General features: G+C 45.7%; 2 protein-coding genes across 2 annotated transcripts; one reads left to right on the top strand and one right to left on the bottom strand.

Moving 5' to 3' along the window:
• Window positions 1–1,138: 1,138 nt before the first annotated feature.
• On the bottom strand, window positions 1,139–9,616 carry MAPK7 (mitogen-activated protein kinase 7). Its single transcript, XM_072417078.1, is given in 5 exon segments — window positions 1,139–2,874; window positions 3,722–4,671; window positions 5,215–6,398; window positions 7,582–7,747; window positions 8,667–9,616. Coding segments are annotated over 5 exon segments (2,646 nt in total). The 5' UTR covers window positions 8,881–9,616; the 3' UTR covers window positions 1,139–2,742.
• Window positions 9,617–11,506: 1,890 nt separating this feature from the next.
• On the top strand, window positions 11,507–19,900 carry LOC140334848 (zinc-binding protein A33-like). The gene is made up of 6 exons (XM_072417115.1): window positions 11,507–12,399; window positions 12,620–12,715; window positions 15,348–15,581; window positions 15,703–15,725; window positions 16,501–16,631; window positions 18,422–19,900. Exons 1-6 carry the CDS (start codon window positions 12,049–12,051, stop codon window positions 18,964–18,966), a joined length of 1,380 nt encoding a protein of 459 aa, XP_072273216.1. The 5' UTR covers window positions 11,507–12,048; the 3' UTR covers window positions 18,967–19,900.
• The last annotated feature ends 2,422 nt before the right edge of the window (window positions 19,901–22,322 follow it).

The raw sequence follows: 22,322 nt of genomic DNA, 5'->3' as shown, positions 1-22,322 counted from the left end.
CGTGATGACAGCAACCATTACAAAGTGAAAGAATGGCCACCCAGACCTGAACAATGTGGTGGTCAGTACAACGTGAAGCATAAATCACTCATTCATAACCACTTCATATTAAACTTAGATTAATGAAAAACGTTGTCGTTGCAATGGATTGTGATGGTATGGGTTCAAAGTAGCTGAAGGACAAGTTTGGAGAAGTTTTAACAGATGCTAAACTGAAAGCAGGCATTTTTGTTGGACAATTTTTTCGTTGGGATTCATTTGTGCTAGTTGCACAAAACTTTCTGGGCACCCAGGGTGCTAAAAGCTATGCTGAACTCGTGAACAACATGCTAACAGCATACCATCAACTTGGCTGCCGAAAGTCACTTAAAATTCATTTCTTAAGCTACGTACACATGTTCAATTTTTCTCGCCCGATAATCGGCTCAGGGTGGATATCGGGCAAGAATCTGGCGTGTGCACAGCCCAAGTTGTTTATCGTCCATGGATCCGTCCTGGCGGCTCCACGGACGATGAACGATCATAATGTAAGAGAAGGGGGAGAGCGCGCAGCAGGGTGCTGCTCCGTCGCTCTCCCCCTCCCCTCTCCATAGAGCAGAACGGTGCTGTATGTACAGCACTTGTTCATGCATCTTGCGGTTCTTATCATTGGAAAGGATCGTGAAAGATCCTTTCCAACGACAAGGATTGCAAGTGTGTATGCGGCTTTACATTCCCATCTGAACTTCTTCCCACATTTGGGTGATGTGAGTGATGAACAAAGGGAGAGGTTCCACCAGGACATTTCTGTTATGGAAACAAGATAATCAAGGCCGGTGCAACCCCAACATGATGGGCGAATACTGCAGGTTTCTGCAACAGGAGACAGCGGAGAGCCACAAACGCAAAAGCCTGAAACATTTCTGAAGTGTAAATGTTTATTGAACAAGGACGCAGGTGAATTATGTGTAATTGTATATGTTGTTGCAACAAAAAACTACGTTTTTGTGATGTCGTGGAACTATGAGGCAATAGTTAAGTTATGTATAGAGATTACATTAATATGCGTAATAAACTTAAGATCCTGACGTCCTAGGCAGAATCAGACTTCAGATTTGGATCAGCCAGCTGATCCGCCAGCTTACAAAGATAACTCGACTACATAAATAAATATAAATTTTATTAAAACGAGACATTGCAGTGTCAGAAACAGAAGCACCAATGTACTTTAATGAGTTTGTAGAATATAACTCTGTGCAGATCCAGAATGAGACTCTCATCATCCTCAAAGACTCTCATCATCCTCAAAGACTCTCATCATCCTCAGGGTCTCCCATCATTCTCAGAGACTCCGAGCTCAGCTCTCCCAGGCCCCTTTTAGCCGGGTGGACTACCCAGCTGTTTGTAGGTGTTTAGTAAAGTTCTGGGCCAAAATACCGGGCCACCACCCGGCTTCAAATAATTTCCTGGTCAAACACTGCAGCTGGTGACACCAAAGTGTTTTTATCTCGGTGTAGGAGATGCAGATCCTGATTCTGATTTACATTCTAATTTCTAGGCACGTTGAGAAGTTACAGAAACATTGCTGTAACCACAGGCTGACTTGGCACACCTTGACAATAATATATAAAGAGGACCTGTCACTCTACCTGACAGAAGTAGCATTAGGAAAGGTTCACTTTTTAGTTCTCTTACCCCTTTGGGGTGTTCAGTGGAGTTGTGGTGACTACACAGAGCCCAGACATCCTCTGTATGAATGAGAGGTGCTCTCGCATGTTGTAAGAGCTGCACAGACCCATAGAGGTGCAGAGTCATCAGCAGGAATGGTGGGACATCCTGTGCATCCACAAACAGCGGTGAAGGAGTGAATCGTATCAGTGCGTCAGCTCCTGGAGGTGGTGCAGTGGAGGAACTGACGTCTCCTGGGCACGTCTCCTTGAACCAATCTCCTCACATGACCAGAGGATGATGGGTGTGCTTCTGATCCCCGTCAAGTCATCCTGTAAAAGTCTGTACACTACAATCTAGATCTGGCTCCAGGAGACTCTGATGCCTCACCTATTGAATATGTCTGAAGAACGAACTGCCTGAGGTGCCCATAGCATCATAGGCCCCAACTATGATGAATCTGATTGGTTCCTGGGGCAGCGTGTGGACAGTCCTCAGACACACAGGATAAGTGAAGCACATTGTTTGCTCTCCACAGAGACCTTCGTCCTGTTCTACGCATCCTCAGCTGTCTTGGAGGTCAGGAATGTCCGAGAGGATCATGGGGGATCCCAGCTGCAGATCCTCCTGCAGGGCGGTCAGGTCTGCAGGATTCATGCGGTGAACTTCCAGCCAATCGGCTAAGAGCGATGCTGATAAAGGTGCGGAGTCGACCAGGCTGAAAGAGAAAAAAATGGTGTGTCAAGGAAGACTGCTGTACGGGACTGATGGTTGTCTACAGTTTGGGGGTGGTCAGTTGACCCCTAAAGTCAGCATCTGGTTAGCTGGGGGGAACTACAGCAACCACACAAGGAGATGTATGAGTAGTTTGCTACAGTGAGTCCTTCTGTACTGCTGGCTGACTGGCACCCCATACCCACAATGGTGCCAGCGAGGGATGTTAGGTGAGTATAACAATGCTGCACAATTTTTCTCAGCTAAAGGGGGGTTCATGATGCACTGATATGAACTATAATTCTGTAACAAAAAATGGCGTCTTCTGATGTGTTAACAATCTCAAAGTGAAGAACTTTCTCCTGGGGCTAAATATCACTCTCACCTTTCGCGGGTCTCTGGCGCCAAATCGAAAGACTGATTCAGGAATTCCTCGAGATCGAAGCCCAATCCGTACCCAGCACCACTTCCCTTGGGTGTGACGGAGAAGACGGGAGGCAGAACGTCCTCAACCTAGGGGTAAAATCAGAAGAATTCAATAGGACAAGATCATCAGGATCTGAAAATCTGTGACCCAATATACAAAGCAAAGGGGAAAAGTCTGTGGGAAAATGATAAATGATCCCTATTAATAGGGATGACTGCTTTCTATGCCTCAATGACTGTTCTGTGTTGTTCACAAGCAAAGGAAGCAATTTACCTTTGGGTTATACTGCCACCTACAGGAGGGGGGACACTAGCTAATGGAAAAACTGTAGGCTCCTCTCACCTCCAGAATGCCTGTTTTTTGTTAAGAGAATGGAATTTTTTTTCTTCAGCTCACTGTGTACAAGACTAACCTATTCCTCCAAGCTTATGATTCCTAGGATTGGGATCCACCATTCCATGTCAAGATTAGTTTATTATATTTGTGAGGTCTTTTAGGATCGTGATTGTGGCCCTATCTGATGCCAGCTTTGGATTTAAAGCCCCTCAGCAAGCTCTTTAGGCTACCAGTTCTTTTTCTCGGCTTGTTAACATTTGTTTGTTGCGTTTCCTACCATGTAATTGGACAGCTTTTGGACCTCCCAAAGGTCCTCTGCTGTCCCTCTATGGATGAGTAAGAAAATAGGAATTTTTTTCTTTAAGTCTATTAAGAAACACAGGTCCCACTCTACGGAACGCAACAGAACTCTTTGGGCAAGACAACCCAGAGCTGAAGGACTTCCTGTGTGTCTAACTTATTCCATGAAAATGATTTCACTGATTTGGTTACAAGAATCCTACATTTTGCAAGCTGACCCACCAAGATCCCAAAGGCCTCACAATGAAGCAACTGAAAGAAAAAGCCTGCAATCCTTTGTATAACAAGAATCTCTACCTGGGACTTTGAGAACTGCTGGGTCACCAGGTTGATATCAGCGGAGGTTGATGGGTCGGTTGTGTTGTAGGTGGTGGGCCGGAGTGGTGTAAGATCTTGAGTCTTGGGCTCTTCCTGAACACGGCAATCCACCCCACCGGTGAATGTTATTCCTGGGACTCGCGTTGGTTGCTCAATGTCGGTAGGGTTGCGTAGGAAGAGCGCAGGATCCACGGTGACAGAATTCCGCTTCCCGTCTACTGTGTCCGTTGCTGCCCAGTTTTCCTGATGTCCCCCTCTGGTCCAGGTTGGGTTGATCCTGGCCTGAGCTGGGAAAGTGCCAGGTAGGACTTGTCCACTGGAGATGAATTTAACATCTGGGGGGAGCTGGGCAGGAATTGGGGGAGCCACCTGCTTCACTTGAGGTGCCAGCACCACAGGGGCAATCTGGAAGGTTGCCGGGGTAGGTGGCACATAATGGACCAGGTTTGGCACAGAGCAGGGGTTTAGGCATCTCGGAATGAACTGGATATTTGGTGCAACAGAGGGAGCCGAGATGGTTCCGTTCTGCTGGCATCGGACCTCAGGTATAGGATTGAGATTGGCCATGCCAAACACTGTCTGCTGGGGGAGGGGAGGAGTCATAGTGTTCATATCTGGACATGGAGCTGGTTTTGGCACAGTTGGATTTTGGTTGGTAGGAGGTGGAGCCGGCTGAGGAGTTGGCTGTTGCTGCTGTGTCTGGTCGATCATTCGTGACCACCGTTCCAGAAGGTTCTTGTCATTTTCACTTAAAATCAGCCCACTGAATCCTTCTGCTTTCTCGCGACGTTCTTTCTCTTTCTGCTTCTTCTCTTTCTCTCGGGCACGCTCTTGCCGCCTCCTTCTCTTTTCCTCCCTTTCACGCTGGCGTTCCTGCGCTGTGATTGGCTTCTTCATGTCAGGCGTCTCAGGAATAGAGCTGGGGGCATCTACAGGAGGAGTACATGCAAGAATTATTCGCAATCTGTAGACAGTTATATTATCGGTGTAAAAATTCCATTATAAGAGCTGCAAATACACAAAGCTTCATCCAGGTTTTACATGTAGGGACTCATTATTTACCCCCTTGACCATAAAGGTTAATCCACATCTAGATGTTTCAGCTTCAGTGCCCCCTATCATTATTATACTTGGAGTACAGACCCATGCCCATGGGGCACCAGGGCATGACCAATCTGCAGCCAAATGCTCTATTACAATGCTGTGCCTAGAAATGCAACAATGCAATTAAAAAAATAATAAAACTTCACCCACCCAGCAAAAAATAATGCCATTGAAGCCCTTCTACACCGGCCCTTAAGCTGGAAACTGCTGCACTTTAATTATGCCAGGTTTACTTTAACACAATGCCCATATTGTAGAAAAAGCTTCCATGGATGGGTTTTGTTTATAAATGCATTGAATGCAGTGCAAAGGAGCCTCCAGGACATCACCCATACTGTAAAATCACACATGAAATCCCTTTAGCTCACCTTTGGTTTTGTTTCTTAGGGCTGACTTCAGCAGAGCAGCTTTCAGAGCCGCCTTGGTGTCATCGGAAATAGCACCCTCTTTCTTTGGCACTGGCTCAGGATCAGTCTTAATTACGGGAGCCTCCTCTTTCACCTCTGTACTTTCATTTGGCAAAATGTCTTCGCTCTCCACAGGAGAGGTCAGGTCAATGGTTTCTGGCTTCACGGGAACTCTTGGAGACTCCATGGGAAAATCGCCTCTTTCTCTGGCGGAGTTGGCACTTGGCATATCCACGTCAAAGCCCTGAGGAGGTGGTGGGAGCGGCGGTGACTGAAAGTCATCTGACCTGATGACACCGTCGGTCAATGGGCCCTCTTCTGCTGGTTTCAGGACCGGTTTAAAGCTGATCTGCCGCCTAATTCCCTCTCTTCTCTGGTGGAAGCTTTCTATTTCCGCCACAATGGCCTCCTTGATCTGATCCTTGGTCAGGACCTGCTTGTCAAAGTCAAAGTCAAATGCCGGCACTCACTCCGGCTCGTCGTCTGGGTCATGATACTTGGACAGAAAAGGGTGTCTCAGGGCTTCACATACGGAAATCCGCTCACGCGGGTCAAACCTCAACATTTTGGATAGCAAATCCAAGGCTTTCCTGTCTCCTTGAGGGTACAGACTTGCCCATGGTACAGGCTGGCGAGAGGGCAAGCTCTGGATGTAGGCTCGAACCCTCTCTGCTCCGATAGCTCGGATCACCTGACTGGATGGCGTTCCGAGCACAGTCATGATGAGCTGAAGCTGGTGAATGTAGTTCTTGCCGGGGAAGAGCTGTTTGCGGCCCAGCATTTCTGCAAAGATGCAGCCCACAGACCACATATCTATAGCCTGAGTGTACTCTTGGAGCGATAACATGAGTTCCGGGGCACGATACCAGCGAGTGGCCACGTACTCCGTCATAAAATAGTTGTACTCATCGGGCTTGGCACAAAGTCCTCGAGCCATGCCGAAGTCACCGATCTTCAGCTCGCAGTTCTCGTTGATCAGAAGGTTACTTGGCTTCAGGTCGCGGTGGAGAACATTGGCTGAGTGAATGTACTTCAGACCCCTCAACAGCTGGTACAGAAAGTAGCGTGCGTGTTCCAAGGTCAGGGGCTGCGAGGAGTGAATGATCTGGTGAAGATCACTCTCCATGAGATCCAGCACTACGTACCTGAAGATCAGAAAAGAAGAAATGAGAAATGTCAGAGAAAATACCCAACTCTTTCACCAGAGATGGCTGCCTGGGATTTTAGGAAAATGCTACCAGGCTACCAATCATCCCCAACTTTCTACAGGAAATCTCTGATCAGAAGGGTCACATGTTACATCTCAGATTGCTATATTACATTCTATATTTTAAAATCTGAAACATCATCCCCAGATCCCTGTGCTTTTCTATGTAATGCAAACCGATCAGGACTGCTAGGAGGGGTCAGCAGGGTGCAGCTTCCAGAAAACACCACAGCACCCTGCTCCTCTCTAGAGTGATCAGTCCCAGCAATGGAAAACATATCCAAATATCAGAATGGCTTCATTTCAGTCTGAAGGAATGCAGCCCCTTTGCCCTAAGTAATGCCCACATGTGATACCCATGACTGGGAGGAACTAAATGATACCAGATATTTATTTGTCTATTTAAGCTTCCATTGTGCAGTGAAATCAGAGGAACCAATTCTACTCCAGGAGAGGAGCCGGCAGAACTGTGCAGGACTGATGGGGAGGCTGGAGGGCAGATTTAATAAAAGGGTGTAATCACTCCATTGGCAGATCACCTGTCTGTCAGCTTTCAGCATCCTCAGCCTCCCTTTAGCTGTGCAGAGATTTGCCTTTTCTAGAATCCCCAGCACTTGAATGGTATTACAAAGTATGTGCAGCAGTCAATGAGCAGAGTACTTCCTGCTTCCATCCTTGTCCTGCTATTGGCTGCTAGCCTTATTTATACCTTCCCGATTCCAGGCTCTGATTGTTACCTGAGAATTACTCAGTACACTCTGCCACATCGTGCTATTTCGGGTTCCTGACCTGTGTCTGACTTTGACTACATTTGCCTGCAGCCTACCCCGACCTGTGACTGTCCTGCCAGCCTGACTTCGGTCCCCTCCCCCTGGTGGGTAGAGCCTGGGGGCCCTGACCTGGTGTTCTCCCCACAGCAAAGTAGTCTGGTGGCCACTAGGGTCACCGGCCCATCTTCTCTTGCAGGATGCCCCAGTGAAGACTGGAAGACATTTAGACTCTGCACCCCAGGTGATCTTGCGTCACCTGCCAGGGGGCGCAGCCCTAACAAAGAGAGGCGGATTTAATAAAGGGGCTGGAGATCCCCCCTCACCCAGGAGAAGGAAATGATTGGTTCTTACACAGACTTGAACTCTGAATAAGGCACCGACGGTTTCAGGATATCTTTGATGGCGATGATGTTATCGTGTTTAAAGTGTTTCAGAATCTTCAGCTCCCGTAAGGTGCGCTTGGCATGAGTCACCACATCAAAGGCGTTGGGGATCTTCTTAATGGCGACTTTCTGACCTGTGGAAGAACGGGGACATCAAATCTCCTATTACTGATCAGTTCAATAATAACCCGACTTTCCATATCTAGCAAAAAAATAAACCATGCCAACCCATTTCTACAAAGATGGCTGCTCAGTATTCGGTTATTAACCTTCCTAGCGGTTCATTTCGTTCCGGTTTTATATGTCTAAAAGCGGTACATTGTTTTTCATGAAAATTTATTTTACAGTATAATATAAAAGTATGAGTATAATAAAGTTTGAAACACAAAATCATTTAAAAACAATAAATTGAATAAATTAAAAAATCTATATATTTAAAAATAAAATTCATATTATACTACTATATATACTGTAAAATAAATGTTCTTGAAAACAATGTACGGCTTTTACACATAAAAATCCAATGTGTTGCATTCAATACAGGTATTTTGTATTGAATGCAATGCAAATGGATTTTGAATTTCCCGCCCCACCCGACCCGGATGTAAACACGCACCGACGTCACCGGGAACTCCCCCGCTGACTCATCGGATAAAGAAGCAGGAAGAAGACGGAGATCGTGGCGCTGGACTGCGTGGGACCCCGGCGGATCAGGTAAGCGCTCTATTTACTAACCTTCCCTAGGTGTTCCAACCCAGAGAGTGACTCGGGGTTACCACTTGTAGCAACTTTTTTCTACCCCGAGTCACACTCGGGGTTACCGCTAGGGAGGTTAAAGTATTCTATGGTGTTCCAGGAAGGAGGAGCCTAAATTTACAGCAAATTCACAAACAACAAAATAATTTATGGAAATGAAAAATATTGCAAATATTTAAACACTATATAAAAAAATATAAAATTATATAAAAGATTTAAATGATATAAAATTATATGAATAAGATATAAAATGATTTAAAAAAGGTATAAAATATAAAAGTTCCAAATGATTATTACCGGTTCCCTTTCTGCGAGCAGATGACACCACGCCATAAGCTCCGGTGCCGATGGTCTCGATGATCTCGTACTCATCTCCGACGTCAAAGGTGATATCGAAGGATCGCTCCTTTAGGATTGCCAGGTTCTTGGCTGCGGTGGACGTACAGTGAGACGCTTCCAGTTTGGGTTGCTCTCCGCCTTGCGCAGGCTCTCCTGGTTTCTTCTCTGCCATGGCTGCCTGCAAGAAGAGGAGCAGGAATTACATTCACCAGGAACCGGCACAACATTTACATCATCTGTGTGATTTCCTGCGATCATCCCAGCCCTCTGCAGATCCTATTGTTATTATTACCCTGAAAACGGGGGGGGTCTTTATAGACAATGAAACGCATCAGTTGTTCTCCCTGAATTTGTATGATGAAATAAATAGTTCTGGACTCCATAATCCTTGATGTGGTGCTTTAGTTCAGCCTACACCTTCCTGTAGTCACCTGACCCCCCCATTCCCTGATGAAGTGAGAAGTGAGTCCCGAAACGCATCGGCTACATCTGTGGAAACTAATATCCTACCTGAACTTACTAAAACATTAGTTTTGCTCTGAGATATTGATTCATTATTTAGTATTACAGTGACCCGTTGGTCTCGCCCTCAGGAGCTGCCTTTATTTTTGGATCTGAGACACATCAGGATCCGGTGTCCCCCCAATACTTTCATTCCCGGGTGAATATTCCAATGGCTGGCCTACCTGAATGTATACCTAGCACAGTCCAGGCTGCACAAGAGGAACCTTCACAATCTTTGTAGCAAATGTAGAAATGTGAAAGAACTTTTTCAAGGCGACATCAATGATACAGGGTTTGTACAATGTCAGAGCTGTGATTGGTGGATATCAGCACCCCCTGGTGCCCCTCCCTTTACACTTCTTTATCTAATCGGCGGAGGAGGTGTACGGTGTGTGTGCAGCCGGCTAATTAAGGCTTAAAAAAATTTTTGGGTTGAGCACTGTCCATTATATACACCCCAAACAGGGTGTAATCCCATTTCATACCCATCACCCGCTGTGTGGGCGGGGTGTATTCTATACCCATTACTGGGTAAGTACCCCCGGTATATACCCCCCCATTACATGCACCCCCTGTGAGGGTACAACCCCATTATATACCCCCCCAGTAGGTGAATATCCCATTATACACTATCCAGGGTGTGAATAACCCCCATTAAATTACCCCCAGTGTGAATGTGGCCCCTGTATATACCCCAGTATGGGTGTTACCTCATGGATAGCCCCCAGTGGGTTTATTTACCCTGCTGTGTAGGTGTACCCCTTTATATACCCCCAGTAGGGATTTACCCTAATATACAGCACACATTGACGGTGAAACCCCATTATTCACCCCCCAGTGAAGGTGAATCCCCATTACATTAGGTGTATCTGCATTATATACCCCCAGTGTGGGTGTTACCCCTCAAAGCCTAATCCTAACCCCAGTATTGGGGTGTACCTCTACTATATACCCCCAGTCAGGCTGACTGCATACATTATACTCCTCCATACACAGACCCCACACAGCCCATCCTTCGGGTGTACACCCGGAAGAGTCGGGCACAGCGGCCCCTTTAAGAGAACTCACCCAGCGGCCGAGCCGCCCCAGGACCCGGATGTTAGGCAGAGCGTGATGAGGCGGGGCCAAAGTCACCGCTGTGTATAGAGAACTCCGCGTCCACCAATCAGAGGCTGGGATAACACAGAGGACAAAAGGGAAGAGAGTGGAGCGTAGGGGGCGTGCCTTGTCTCCTGGCAACTGGAAGGCCGTGTAACGGAGATACACAGGGGGCGGGGCTGTTGTATATCTGGGCGTGGCTGGCATGGCGCTGTGCCTGGTCCTGGGCCACGTGTTGTGACGAAGTCACATGACCCCTAGTGGTGAGCGCAGCAGCTGCAGTGTGGTCAGGCCGGCCATGGGGGCAGGGAGGTCACATGACAGCGCTATATACACACAGTATAATAATACAGGGACTTCACAAAGCCTATAGGGGGCTCCACTGAGCGGGTGTACACCTGGGGGGACTGTGTGATTGCACTGAGCTGATAAGAGCGCCCTCTGCTGGCCAGCCTACATAATAAGGATAATCTCCTGTAATATGTGACTGTCTGAGCTCATTCCCCCTCCTCACCTGTGTTCTGATCCTGTCCTGCAATATGTAACTGTCAGAACCCCCTTCTGTGTTTGGTCGGGTGTTATGGGCTGCAATGTTGTTTTATGCGATCCTGCCATTTATCCCCCATCTCCTGCATTCTGTGATTAGTCACCCCTCCCCCCAAATAAAAAATGGGTCACCCCCCAAATAAAATCCATCACATGCCCCCTAGTGGCTCAGCCAATCAGCCCCCACACCTGATATCATTGCATTTCCTGCATGGATTTGTTGCATTGTATATACAATGTTGCAGAATATTCACATGTTTGCCCCCTCCCCCATTGATAGATTTGTTGCATTGTATATACAATGTTGCATAAAAAATGGCGTTCTGCCCCCTCGCCCTCCATTGGCGTCCCTCACCCCCTATAATTCCACGTCAGACCCCATTTTCTTTCCTCCATCCTCCCCTCCCCCCAGATGCACGCCATTAACCCCTCACCCTCCTCCCTGCGCTGGTGGGCTGCAGCAGAATGGAGGCAGAAGAGCTTACAATCTAATGGTGGGGAGCGCATGGTGTTATTGCTGCAGCCTGCATTGCCCCCCCCCCCCTCGCCTGCTTTGTTTGCTGGTTCCCCCTCCTCCTCTCAGTCCCTCCCTTCCCCCTCCCTCTCCCCCCTTATTATTGTGTGTGCCCCCCCCTTCCTCCTCCCCTTCCCCCCATCCTCCTCCCTGCCCCCTCCCTCCTGCAGCTCAGAGACAGACGCACCACACAGGGGAGGAAATAGGGGCGAGAGAGACACCCAGGAAGAGAATAGGGGTCACTGACAGACAGCCAGGCCTGCAGGGAATTACAGAGACTGGGGGCAATAAGTGAGACAGCTGGGAGCACAGGGGGGGCAGGAAGAGACAACCAGAGGGCTAGAGACATCTGGGAGTGCAGGGGACAAAGAGACATCTGGGAGCAGAGGAGGCAAAGAGACATCAGGGGCCACATAGACATCTGGGAGTAGAGGGGCAATAGATATATTTGGGAGCAAAGAGACATCATAGAGCTGCGGGGCCAAAGAGACATCGGAAAGCAGAAGGGCCACAGAGACATCTGGGGAGATAGAGTTCAGAGAGACTTCAGCACTGCAGAGAGACAGTCGGTCCAGATTTTGGGGAAAGACAGTCAGAGTTACAGAGAGAATTCAGGGGTTCAGAGAGACAGCGTTGTAGGGTTGTGACAGTCAGAATTAGGAGAACCCCTCTGCAGCAATGGCCTCCAGCCCCTCTCCATTGCCCCTTTTGCCCTCGCTGAGCTGCGTCATGTGCCAAGATGTGCCCCGCGAGCCGGTCACTATGTCCTGCGGGCACTGCCTGTGCAGGGGGTGCTTGGAGCGATCCTGGAGGGGGCAGGAGGCTTACCCCTCTTGCCCTAAATGCCGCCCTCCACCGGTGCAATCCCCAGAGGGTGGGCAGAGGGGTCTGTGTGCCGAGCACGGGGAGAAGGTTCAGTTTTTCTCCACCCAGGACAGCCGGCTGTTGTGCCCCCGCTGCAGAGGGTCTGCGGAGTCGCTACCCGGGCATACCCTAATCCCCATACAGGAGGCTGTGGGCGGGTACAAGGTGAGTCCACACCGATCATACACAGCACATGTATGCAGAGATACAACATGCATAGCACACGCAACACAGAATAGAACATTACAGCACTGCTATGGTGGGTACAGGGGGTAACACCCCACCATCGTGCCCATCGGTTGTACAATTACCCCATATTTATTACACAACCAAGATATATGCACCAGAAGATATAACTAATATTTTTGTATTTTATTTCCATCAGGAGGAGCTGATATCCGCCATAGCCCCTCTGGAGTCCCGCCTGAAGGAGCTGCAGCAGATGCAGTGCGCCCAGGAGCAGATGATCGCCCAGCACCGGGTAAGTTGTTGCCCATCCACCCCCAAAACAATGGCCCATCTATGGTGTAAGTCCACCAACAATGACTGGACACAAGGTCAACAGGCCGGGGTGGCACCACAAATGCTTTAAGGTTGGTCATAGGCGGGCAGACCCTCGGGTACAATATGTTAGCCCTAGGTACCCATGACTAAGGCAGTACCCCCATTAGGGTATATTTGACTGCTCCATAAATTTCTTGCTTAACCTGTCCCACCATTCTTCCTCCATAAATGATCGGAAGTATTGTCGGTAGGTAGCCCAGAGGTGGAGTGCCTTACCAACTTGGGGGATCATCTCACACCTAGGGGCACCATTAGGCCCTGACAAATGTTGGATCCAGAAGCCCAACCTGTATTTCCATAGCCTCAGAGTCATTTGTAGGGTGTTCATAGGAAAGAAAGAGAAATCTGGTACTTTGGCCTTGTTGTTCTGTTAGGTACTGACCCGAGATAAGGAGTTCTGACACAGGCAGAGCAAGCTTGTTCCAAAAATGGACCTTAGCCGGCCATCTAGCAAAGAGGAAGCCAGCAAGGAAAGTGTCCATGGACCATACTAAGCTTTAGGATGGGACAAGAGTGCTCTTCCTTCACCCAATGAGATGACCCAATATGGTCACCAGGACCCATTGGAACAGGGACTATAAGCTATCTGGGCCAATGATTAAAGGGAAAGGGAATCAGAGAAAGTCACAAAAAGGTCAATAAAGGCCGACTCCAAGACAAGGCTTTCCGAGACATGAATCAGAGAACAGGTTTACTTTTAACACGCTGCCTAAGGAAGGAAAGTCTTCACCGTATTTCCCAAACTTTAAATGGTGATTTGGTGCTAAATTATATAAAATCTCCACTCTTCTGTAGCAGAGCAAAATGCTTCAATATTATCAGATTTGAGATACAGAAGATGATCATAAAATAGTGATAAAAAAAGTTTTGTAAAGTAAAAATCTGCTATTTGTATTTCTTTGCTTGCCCCAAATCCATCCAGCTACAGTCACTAAAGTGAAAGTGAAAGGTAAACTTACTAGTCGTTAGATGAGGCGGCTGCTTCCTGCTAGGAGCTCACCTTCTGTTCTAGGATGACAACACCCAATTACATAACTGTTTCTGTGAAGAAGCAGGCTTGTGATAGGTCTGCCTTGGGTCTATGATAGGTCTATGATGGTTCTATAATGGGTCAACTATGGTTCTACAATGGCTCTAAGATCTGTCTATGATAGGCCTTCAATGGATCTAGGATGGGTCTACAGTGGGTCTGTGATCTGTCTATGATGTGTCTACAGTCAGTCTATGATACGTCTATGATGGGTCTGCAGTGGGTCTATGATGGTTCTCTAATGGGTCAATGATAGTTTTACAGTGGTTTTATGATCTGTCTACGATGGGTTTACAGTCAGTCTATGATGGGTCTACAGTGGACTTTGATACGTCTGTGATGGTTATATAATTGATCAGTGATGGGTCTATGATAGTTCTACAATGGGTCTATGATGGGTTTATCATGGGTTTATAGTTGGTCTATGATGGGTCTAAAAAAGGTCCATGATAGTTGTTTAATAGATCAGGGATGGGCCTATGATAATTCTACAAATAGGTCTATGATCGGTCTATGATGGGTTTACAGTTGATCTATGATGGGTCTACAATAGGTCTATGATGGTTCTATAATGGGTCAATTATGGTTCTACAATGGGTCCAAGATCTGTCTATGATAGGCCTACAATGGATCTAGGATAGGTCTACAGTGGGTCTGTGATCTGTCTATGATGAGTCTACAGTCAGTCTATGATAGGTCAATGATGGGTCTGCAGTGGGTCTATGATGGATCTCTAATAGGTCTATGATGGTTCTCTAATAGGTCTATGATAGTCCTACAGTGGTTTTATGATCTGTCTATGATGGGTTTACAGTCAGTCTATGATGGGTCTACAATGAACTTTAATAGGTCTTTGATAGTTCTAGAATTGATCAGTGATGGGTCTATGATAGTTCTACAGTGGGTCTTTGATAGGTCTATGATGGTTCTATAATTGATCAGTGATGGGTCTAAGATGGGTTTATCATGGGTCTAAAATAGGTCTATGATGGGTCTAAAATAGGTCTATGATGGGTCTAAAATAGGTCTATGATGGTTGTTTAATAGATCAGGGTTCAGCCTATGATAATTCTACGAATTGGTCTATGATCTGTCTATGATGGGTTTACAGTCCATCTATGATGGGTCTACAATAGGTCTATGATGGTTCTATAATGGGTCAATGATGGGTCTATAACGGTTCTACAATCGGTCTATGATCTGTCTATCATGTGTCTACAATGGGTTTACAGTCAGTCTATGATGGGCCTACAATGGGTCTAAGATAGGTCTATAATGTCTCTACAATATGTCTATGATGGTTCTATATTGGGTCAATGATGGGTCTATAATGGTTCTACAATGGGTCTATGATGGGCCTATGATGTGTCTACGATTGGTCTACAGTTGATCTATGATGGGTGTACAGTGGGTATATGACGGATCTATAATGGGTCTATGATGGGTCTACAATAGATCCACCAGCACTAAGAAGACCTACAGTAGGTGAAACTAGTGAACTGTTTGTTGTGTTTGTCAGGGGAACCTCCTGAACACCAAGCACCATGTCAGTATGGAGTTTGAGAAGCTGCACCAGTTCCTTCGGGAGAGAGAAGAGAGGCTGCTCAGAGACCTGCAGCAAGAAGGAGACCTAATTCTGGCTGAGATGGAGGAAAGTCTCAGCAAGATCAAACAGAACTGTCAGGGGATCCTGCAAACCATCAGGAGCACCCAACCACGGCTATATGAGCAGGACCCAGTCTCCTTCCTGACTGTGAGTATACATCACCCATAGTAGTCCCTCATCCCCACTAACATGGCAGCCACAGAACAGACCCCAGGACGTAATACAAGGACACACATGGTGATAATTCTTTTCTCTTTTTGTCTTTCAGGATATAAAGTCTTCTATGGATATGTGAGTATCTGCTGAGTTATGGAAATGTGATGTGTGTTTCTTGATGTAGTATAGTTAGCATTGTTGCCCTTAACATCTGAAGCTCTAGACTCCAGGGACCTAATCTGCATTTGCACGTTGATGGTGTCTCACACCACTCTCTTCAGTGGGCATTAAAAGCCCAGATTAAGTCACACAAAGAGATGCTTTATGAAGACTCTCCAATCTTCCAATCTCACCTCCAATCGTTGTAGTTGTGTAGGGTGTCTGGAAGGGTTTTAGACCCAATACACTTACATACAGGAGAGTACAGGACTCGAATATGATAAATTGTAGGGATTCAATTTGTATTTATGTGAAACTACAGCACAAAGTCAATAGCAGACAATGGATAAGATTGGTGGAATTGGTGTTAGGAAGACTGAAGAGGTTGGTCAGTAGCTTTTTAGACCTATGCTAAGGTCTATGATCTCTATACCCAGGGGTAGTTCTTCATTCACGTGTGGCAAATCAAATATGGAAAACATCTCGACAGCCTAGTGAAGGATTAGCACACTGGCCATAGAACTCCATCAAGTACCCTACTAAACGGTAAAACGGGATGCTTCCTTATCACGTTAAAATGCGCGGGCTAACGATTGCAACTAGAATGCTAAAAGGTAGCGTGTAAGCTTTTGCAAATTATTCCCCTAGGCAGCTGGAGGGAATATAGTAATGGGAATATAGAGAATTTATAATATAGCATAGGTAATGATATATGAATGAATATGAGTTTGATGTCCTCCTTTCTCTCCAGATGTTACGGAGGTTACAGAGATGGTTTACCAGCACACAATGTGGTGACTCCTCGGGATTTTGGCTATGGAGCAGTGAAGGATCTGATTCAGTACACGGCCTGGAAAGATATGAAGTCATACATCAGTCCAGGTGAGCATTGTTGACTTAATAGCATTTCCGAACCTATCCCCATCTCTTAATGTGCTTGATTTATTAGCTCCCCAAGACTGGAGACTAAAAACCAGGGGTGTCAAACTCAAATACACAGAGGGCCAAAACTAAAAACATAGACAAAGTCGTGGGCCAAACTTGAAATTTATTGAAAAAATTGAGGCAGGCTAAATCTTATAAGTGGCCTCTCATAACAACTCCCTCTTCATTGAAATAGCACAGCTACTACAATTGCCTGAATAACAGATAAAAACATAAAACACACCAATGCGGGGCCAAACATAGGATGGGAATGATGCCGGGAATTGTAGTAGTGGTGATATTTCATATTTAGGATTCCTTTGGGGGCCAAAAAAGGATGTTGCGGGCCAAACCGGCCAGTAGGCGAGAGTTTGACACCCCTGCTATAAACTATCATGGGAAAACCTGGTGGATCTATCAGACATGAAATGGATCTGATCCAGGATTAAAAGCATTTGCCAAATAATAGCAAATTATTTTTTGAAATCCATTCCAGGTTTACTGGGCAATCCACGTTCTCCAAAAATAGTCTTGGAGAGCTTTAATGAACCAGACCAATGTGTCTGCTTTCCCTGCATGTTAATGGTCTTGCATCCAAAGAAGAGCAGTGTCTCCTATCTATTACTTGGCTACGTATAAGTTGGAAATTTGTTTTCAGATGCTTCTATATTGTGGAAAAAACACACACTATATTCTCTTTTTTGTCAGTCCATTTAAGGTGATATTTGAGGCCTATGTGAAATTTGGTTGACTTGTTAGATGTTTTGGAGAATCGGCCAGAGAGATTATCATGCCTAGGGTGATGCTTTTGTTTCTGGCAAGTGGCTGTTCCCAGGAGGGTTCTGCCTCTTCCAAACTAAATCCCACTCCAATGATGGTCCTAAGAGCCCCCAGTAATGACAATCAATTATGTGAAAACCTGTAAATTCCATCACTGAGATCTTACCACCCCCACCGTCCACAGAAGATATGAGAAATCTCTTGGTGGCTGTAGAATGTGCTCTGTTTGGGGATCGTAATTTCAAAGAAGGGCTAAAATATTTTATTAGAGGGGAAAGGTTTATTTAAAATTTAACATATCATATTCATTGTATTTACAAAATAAAGAGAGGAAAGTAAAGGGTATATAGGAAAGATTGGAGAAGGAAGGTCCAGCTCTATATCTAGCACCTGGTCATTTACGCCCACACAGCCTTACAAGCCAGAGTTTTCTTTCCTTGAACCCATCTGCAAGTCCAGAGCAAATCACATTTTTAGTCCATCGTTAGTGATCATTGTTCACTAATGATCACTAATAATAGACAACTTGATCACAAAGTCCATCCTTGTCCTAGATTGTTATCACCGACCCCCTCCAGGAAGACTGAAGCAATAGTAAGCCGGTTTGGGCAGGAAATACCACCAGGTGGTCAAACTGGCCAATGTGTTAATGATCCTCAGGCATCCACTCATGGAGGATCACTCCTTGACTCTGCTAAGCAAATCCTTTATGATTGCTTTAGGGTCTGCATATGTCTCGACTGATAATGAGGTTTATAGCTTGCTTGCCAGGAGGCAGAATTATCCTTATATAAAAGTCATAGTCATGTCACTTCCAACAGGGGCAAAACCCCCCAGTAACCATCACACACTAAATATTTGTGTTGGGTGGCCCTTCAAAAGTTATTTTTAGTAGGTACAACTGCCTATTAGTCTAATAGTTGTTACTGTCCTGATCGACCCATAACTTGTCCTTAACTTTCTTTCAGCATTACCGAATATAATTATGGATCCCACCACAGCCCATCTAAATCTAGTCCTCTCTGAAGACCTGACTAGTGTCCGATACAGTGACACCAAGCAGTCCTTGCCAGAAAATCCACGCCGTTTTGACTACTGCTGCTGCGTCCTTGGCACTGAGGGCTTCACCAATGGACGCCATTACTGGGTGGTCGACGTTGGCAACAAGACCAAGTGGAATCTTGGCGTGGCCAAGGAGTCTGTGAACCGAAGAGGTGGAATCACTTTGTCCCCTGAGAATGGTTTTTGGATTCTGTGGCTGAGGAATGGCCATGAATTCAAAGCCTTGGACGTCCCCTATCGGGCTCTAACCTTGAGAAGCAAACCACAACGAGTCGGGATATACCTAGACTACGAAGGTGGTGTCCTCTCCTTCTACAATGCTGATGACATGACTCACATTTACACCTTCGTTACCTCCTTCTCCGAGACCATCTATCCGTATTTCTGCCCGTGCCTCAATGATTCTGGGAAGAACGGAGGTCCATTGAAAGTCCTTCACCACATACCATGATGCAGTACCAAGGTCAGAAACAAGGGACCAATGCTATGATCCATTCCATTGCTCAGCGTCCTTCACAAAATAATCATTAATAGGAACAGTTTCTCAATTTCCAAGTATTTGGCTCTCTCCTCCTCTTCGTCTAATGGCACATATTGATCTTAAATCGGTGTGCTCATCGCAGTGACATTCCTCCATTGACCGCATTTTCCAGATTCTCCTCTATATATCGCACTGTACAAGTCCAACCTTCTGGAACACTTCTCTGACCTTTTCTCTAACGGTTTGTTGGTCCTTCCTATTTTTCTGATGCATCGTTCATCCTCCCTTCTAAAAGGGTCCCTCACAAGCCCCTCCCACCTTTTCACACATGGTGTTTTACAAACCCATTTCCCTTTTTCCTCCAATGGAAATTAGAGTCTCTTGTTTTTTGATGTGTTCCAATCCCACCATGGATTTGAGAAACTGGCAGGTCAGTGATTGGCCACCACTGTTGTGGGTATGCTTTGCTGTACCCTTTGTAGGTGAAGAAAGGTGTAGTCTTGGACTTCACAGACCACAGGATTTTTGGAGGTGCGGCTTACCTTTTAGTAGAGTGCAAATAAGTATAAACGGTCCAATGCCAAGGGAGGCGAGAAGAAGAGTCAGAAGATGTACAAAGGAATCAAGAATGAAAATGATAGTCTGATCACCAAAAAATGGACTCCAAAGTAGAGGTACCCTTTAGGATGTTTTTTAATATTATTTTGAAGCATTGGGTAATATGTCAGAGAGAAGAGCCAATCAGCTCACTAGGAATCGGTGCCATTCTTGTCAGACTGTGGCTTCATCATAAAGGGGGCAGTCTTTATTGTAGAGGGACAGGTACACTTTAATACTAAAGGAAGGAGCTTGTGTATTGTCACTTACATGCAAATATCTCAATAAACATTTGACTGGAAGGAAACGCTTGTCTCGGTTGTTTTACTTTGTCAACATTTTCACATGGAAAACAGATGACTGTTACCCAGTTGGGATCAGAATTGTTATGTATTTGTGGTTATCTACACATCGGGCCAGAGTGGTAAACCTAATCCAGAACCCAACCTACAAAGCACAGCTCTGAATCTCAACCTAACCCTAATCCAGTGTCCAACCGCTAAAACTGAACCTCAACCTAATTTTAAACCAGAGTTCGACCCCTTAAACTTAACCTCAACCTAACGGTAAACCAGAGCCCGACCCCTAAAACTGGACTCAACCTGACCTTAAACCAGAGCTTGACCCCTAAAACCGAACCTCAACCTAACCCTAATCCAGTGTCCATCTGCTAAAACTAAACCTCGACCCAAACCTAAACCAGAGTCCGACCCCTGAACTGAACCTCAACCTAACCCTAATCCACTGTCCAAACCCCTAAAACTGATCCTCAACCTAACCCTAAATCAGAGCTCGACCCCTGAAACGTAACTTTAAGCTAATCTTAAACCAGACCCCAACTCCTAAAAATAAACCTCAATTTAACTCTAACCCAGTGTCCAACCCCTAAAACTTATCCTCAACCTAACTCTAAACCAAAGCCCGACCCCTGAAACTTAACCTCAAGGTAATTTTAAACCAGAGCCCAACCCCTAAAAATTAACCTCAACTTAACCCTAATCCAGTGTCCAAACCCTAAAACTGAACCTCAACCTAACCTTAAACCAGAGCCCAACCCTAAAAATAAACATCAACTTAACCCTAATTCAGTGTCCAACCCCCTAAAACTGATCCTCAACCTAACGTTAAGGGAACCCCAACCTCATCCGTGGACACTGTTCTTAGGTTTCTGAGGTTTTCATCATCATGTTTCCATTAATGTATCAGTCACCAAACTAAAATGGCGCACTGGTGTCTGCTCCTTGTTCACAGGAATATCTAAGAATTCTTGGTCTCTCTGTTGTACCATATAATACTATAGTTGGTGGCATTAATAAGTACCAAAAATTTACGTGAAAAATGGAGAATATTGTGCTGAATATTATTGATCTGGGGGGAAAAAGGCGATCCCACCACAAATATTTATGCATCTGTTTAGGTCAGGGGTAGGCAAACTCCGGCCTTTAGGCCAGATAGGGCCTAGCCAGTAGTCCATTCTGGCCTAACGCCCCCTTGTCAATCAGGCCTAATCCCAGCCGGCAGGGGTCGGCAACCCGCAGCTCTGGAGCCGCATGCGGCTCTTGAGCCTTCTTGTTATGCCTCCCTTCCCTATTTACCACAGCTAGCGATAACACTTCGGCCGCCGGGGTAAGGGGACTATTCCTCTCCCCGTATGCATTGCGGAGAAGAGGGATTTCCCTTCAGGGGCGTTCCTGGTGGAGGGCAGAGCCATCAGCGCGGGACTCGAGAGAGAGAGAGAGCCCGGCCTAGTGTGCCTTCTTGACCTTCTAAAACGGTCTAGTAGCCAAAAAAGTTTGCTGACCTCTGGTTTAGGTGGAATGATTGTGCAGTCCTGTCCATTCATCTCCTGGTGTGTGGTGGCTCACTGTGTGTGATTGGACTAGCTGCATTTTACACTCAGATCTGATAGGCCATTTAATATAAAAGAATGCTGTATGTTGCCCTCTAATGGATCCATTATGAATAACATACAAAGAAGTCCATAATGTACAAGGTTGCAAGAAGCTTTTGTAGAGAATATTTATATAAAAAATGGGAGTCTTATTCATTGGCTTTATTTCTGCTCAAAAAATATTCTTTTTTTTCTATTTTTATTCTATTTTTATTAAATAAAATAGAAAAATCTGTGTTATATATAGTCTAAAATTCTTATATATACAGTAAATGTGACAGGTCCTCTTTTTTTCTCATCACTGTTGCTCTCTTTTGTTATTTTTGTGTAGTTATCCAGCTGCATTGCCGCATCTCTGGCTTTTTAGAAATACAGCCTTAACTGAGGTCCTACATTTCTGTACAAGTCTGTTTTCTTTACAAGTCTGCATAAAGGATATGTCACAATATTCACCAACTCTTTTTGCACCAAGATTTACATTTCCTCTCTGAGTGAGCAGCTCGGTATGGTTAGTAGATGGTGACTCTGGTTGATGCCTGAGCAGAGGCTGTCCTGTTCAATAAAGACAATGGGCCTGATTTAATTAAGCTATCCAAGGTTCCAGGTTTGCTGGATCACCCAGCTTCACTGATCAAAGTGTATCTTCCTCAGCCTTGGAGAGCTTTAATAAATCAGACCCACTGACAGAAAAGCAGTACAGTGACTTTGATGCATGAAAGTGTTTACTGACACAATATGGAGCATGTATTCTAGTAACACCTGTAGGTGCATGAACTTGTATGTCTGATGACAGGTACTCTTTATGCTAAGTGATAGGACCAGGACATGCTCCCAGTGC

Source organism: Pyxicephalus adspersus, chromosome 7 (genome assembly GCF_032062135.1).
Source record: "Pyxicephalus adspersus chromosome 7, UCB_Pads_2.0, whole genome shotgun sequence".
NCBI lineage: Eukaryota > Metazoa > Chordata > Amphibia > Anura > Pyxicephalidae > Pyxicephalus > Pyxicephalus adspersus.
The sequence above is the reverse complement of the archived record's forward strand: the minus strand, read 5'-3'. Positions and strand labels throughout refer to the sequence as shown.

Coding starts and splice junctions, on each gene's coding strand:
- LOC140334848 (XM_072417115.1), top strand. CDS start 12,049: ATGGCCTCCAGCCCCTCTCCATTGCCCCTTTTGCCCTCGCTGAGCTGC. Junction 12,716..15,347: donor AGATGATCGCCCAGCACCGG/GTAAGTTGTTGC, acceptor TGTGTTTGTCAG/GGGAACCTCCTGAACACCAA. Junction 15,726..16,500: donor ATAAAGTCTTCTATGGATAT/GTGAGTATCTGC, acceptor CTTTCTCTCCAG/ATGTTACGGAGGTTACAGAG.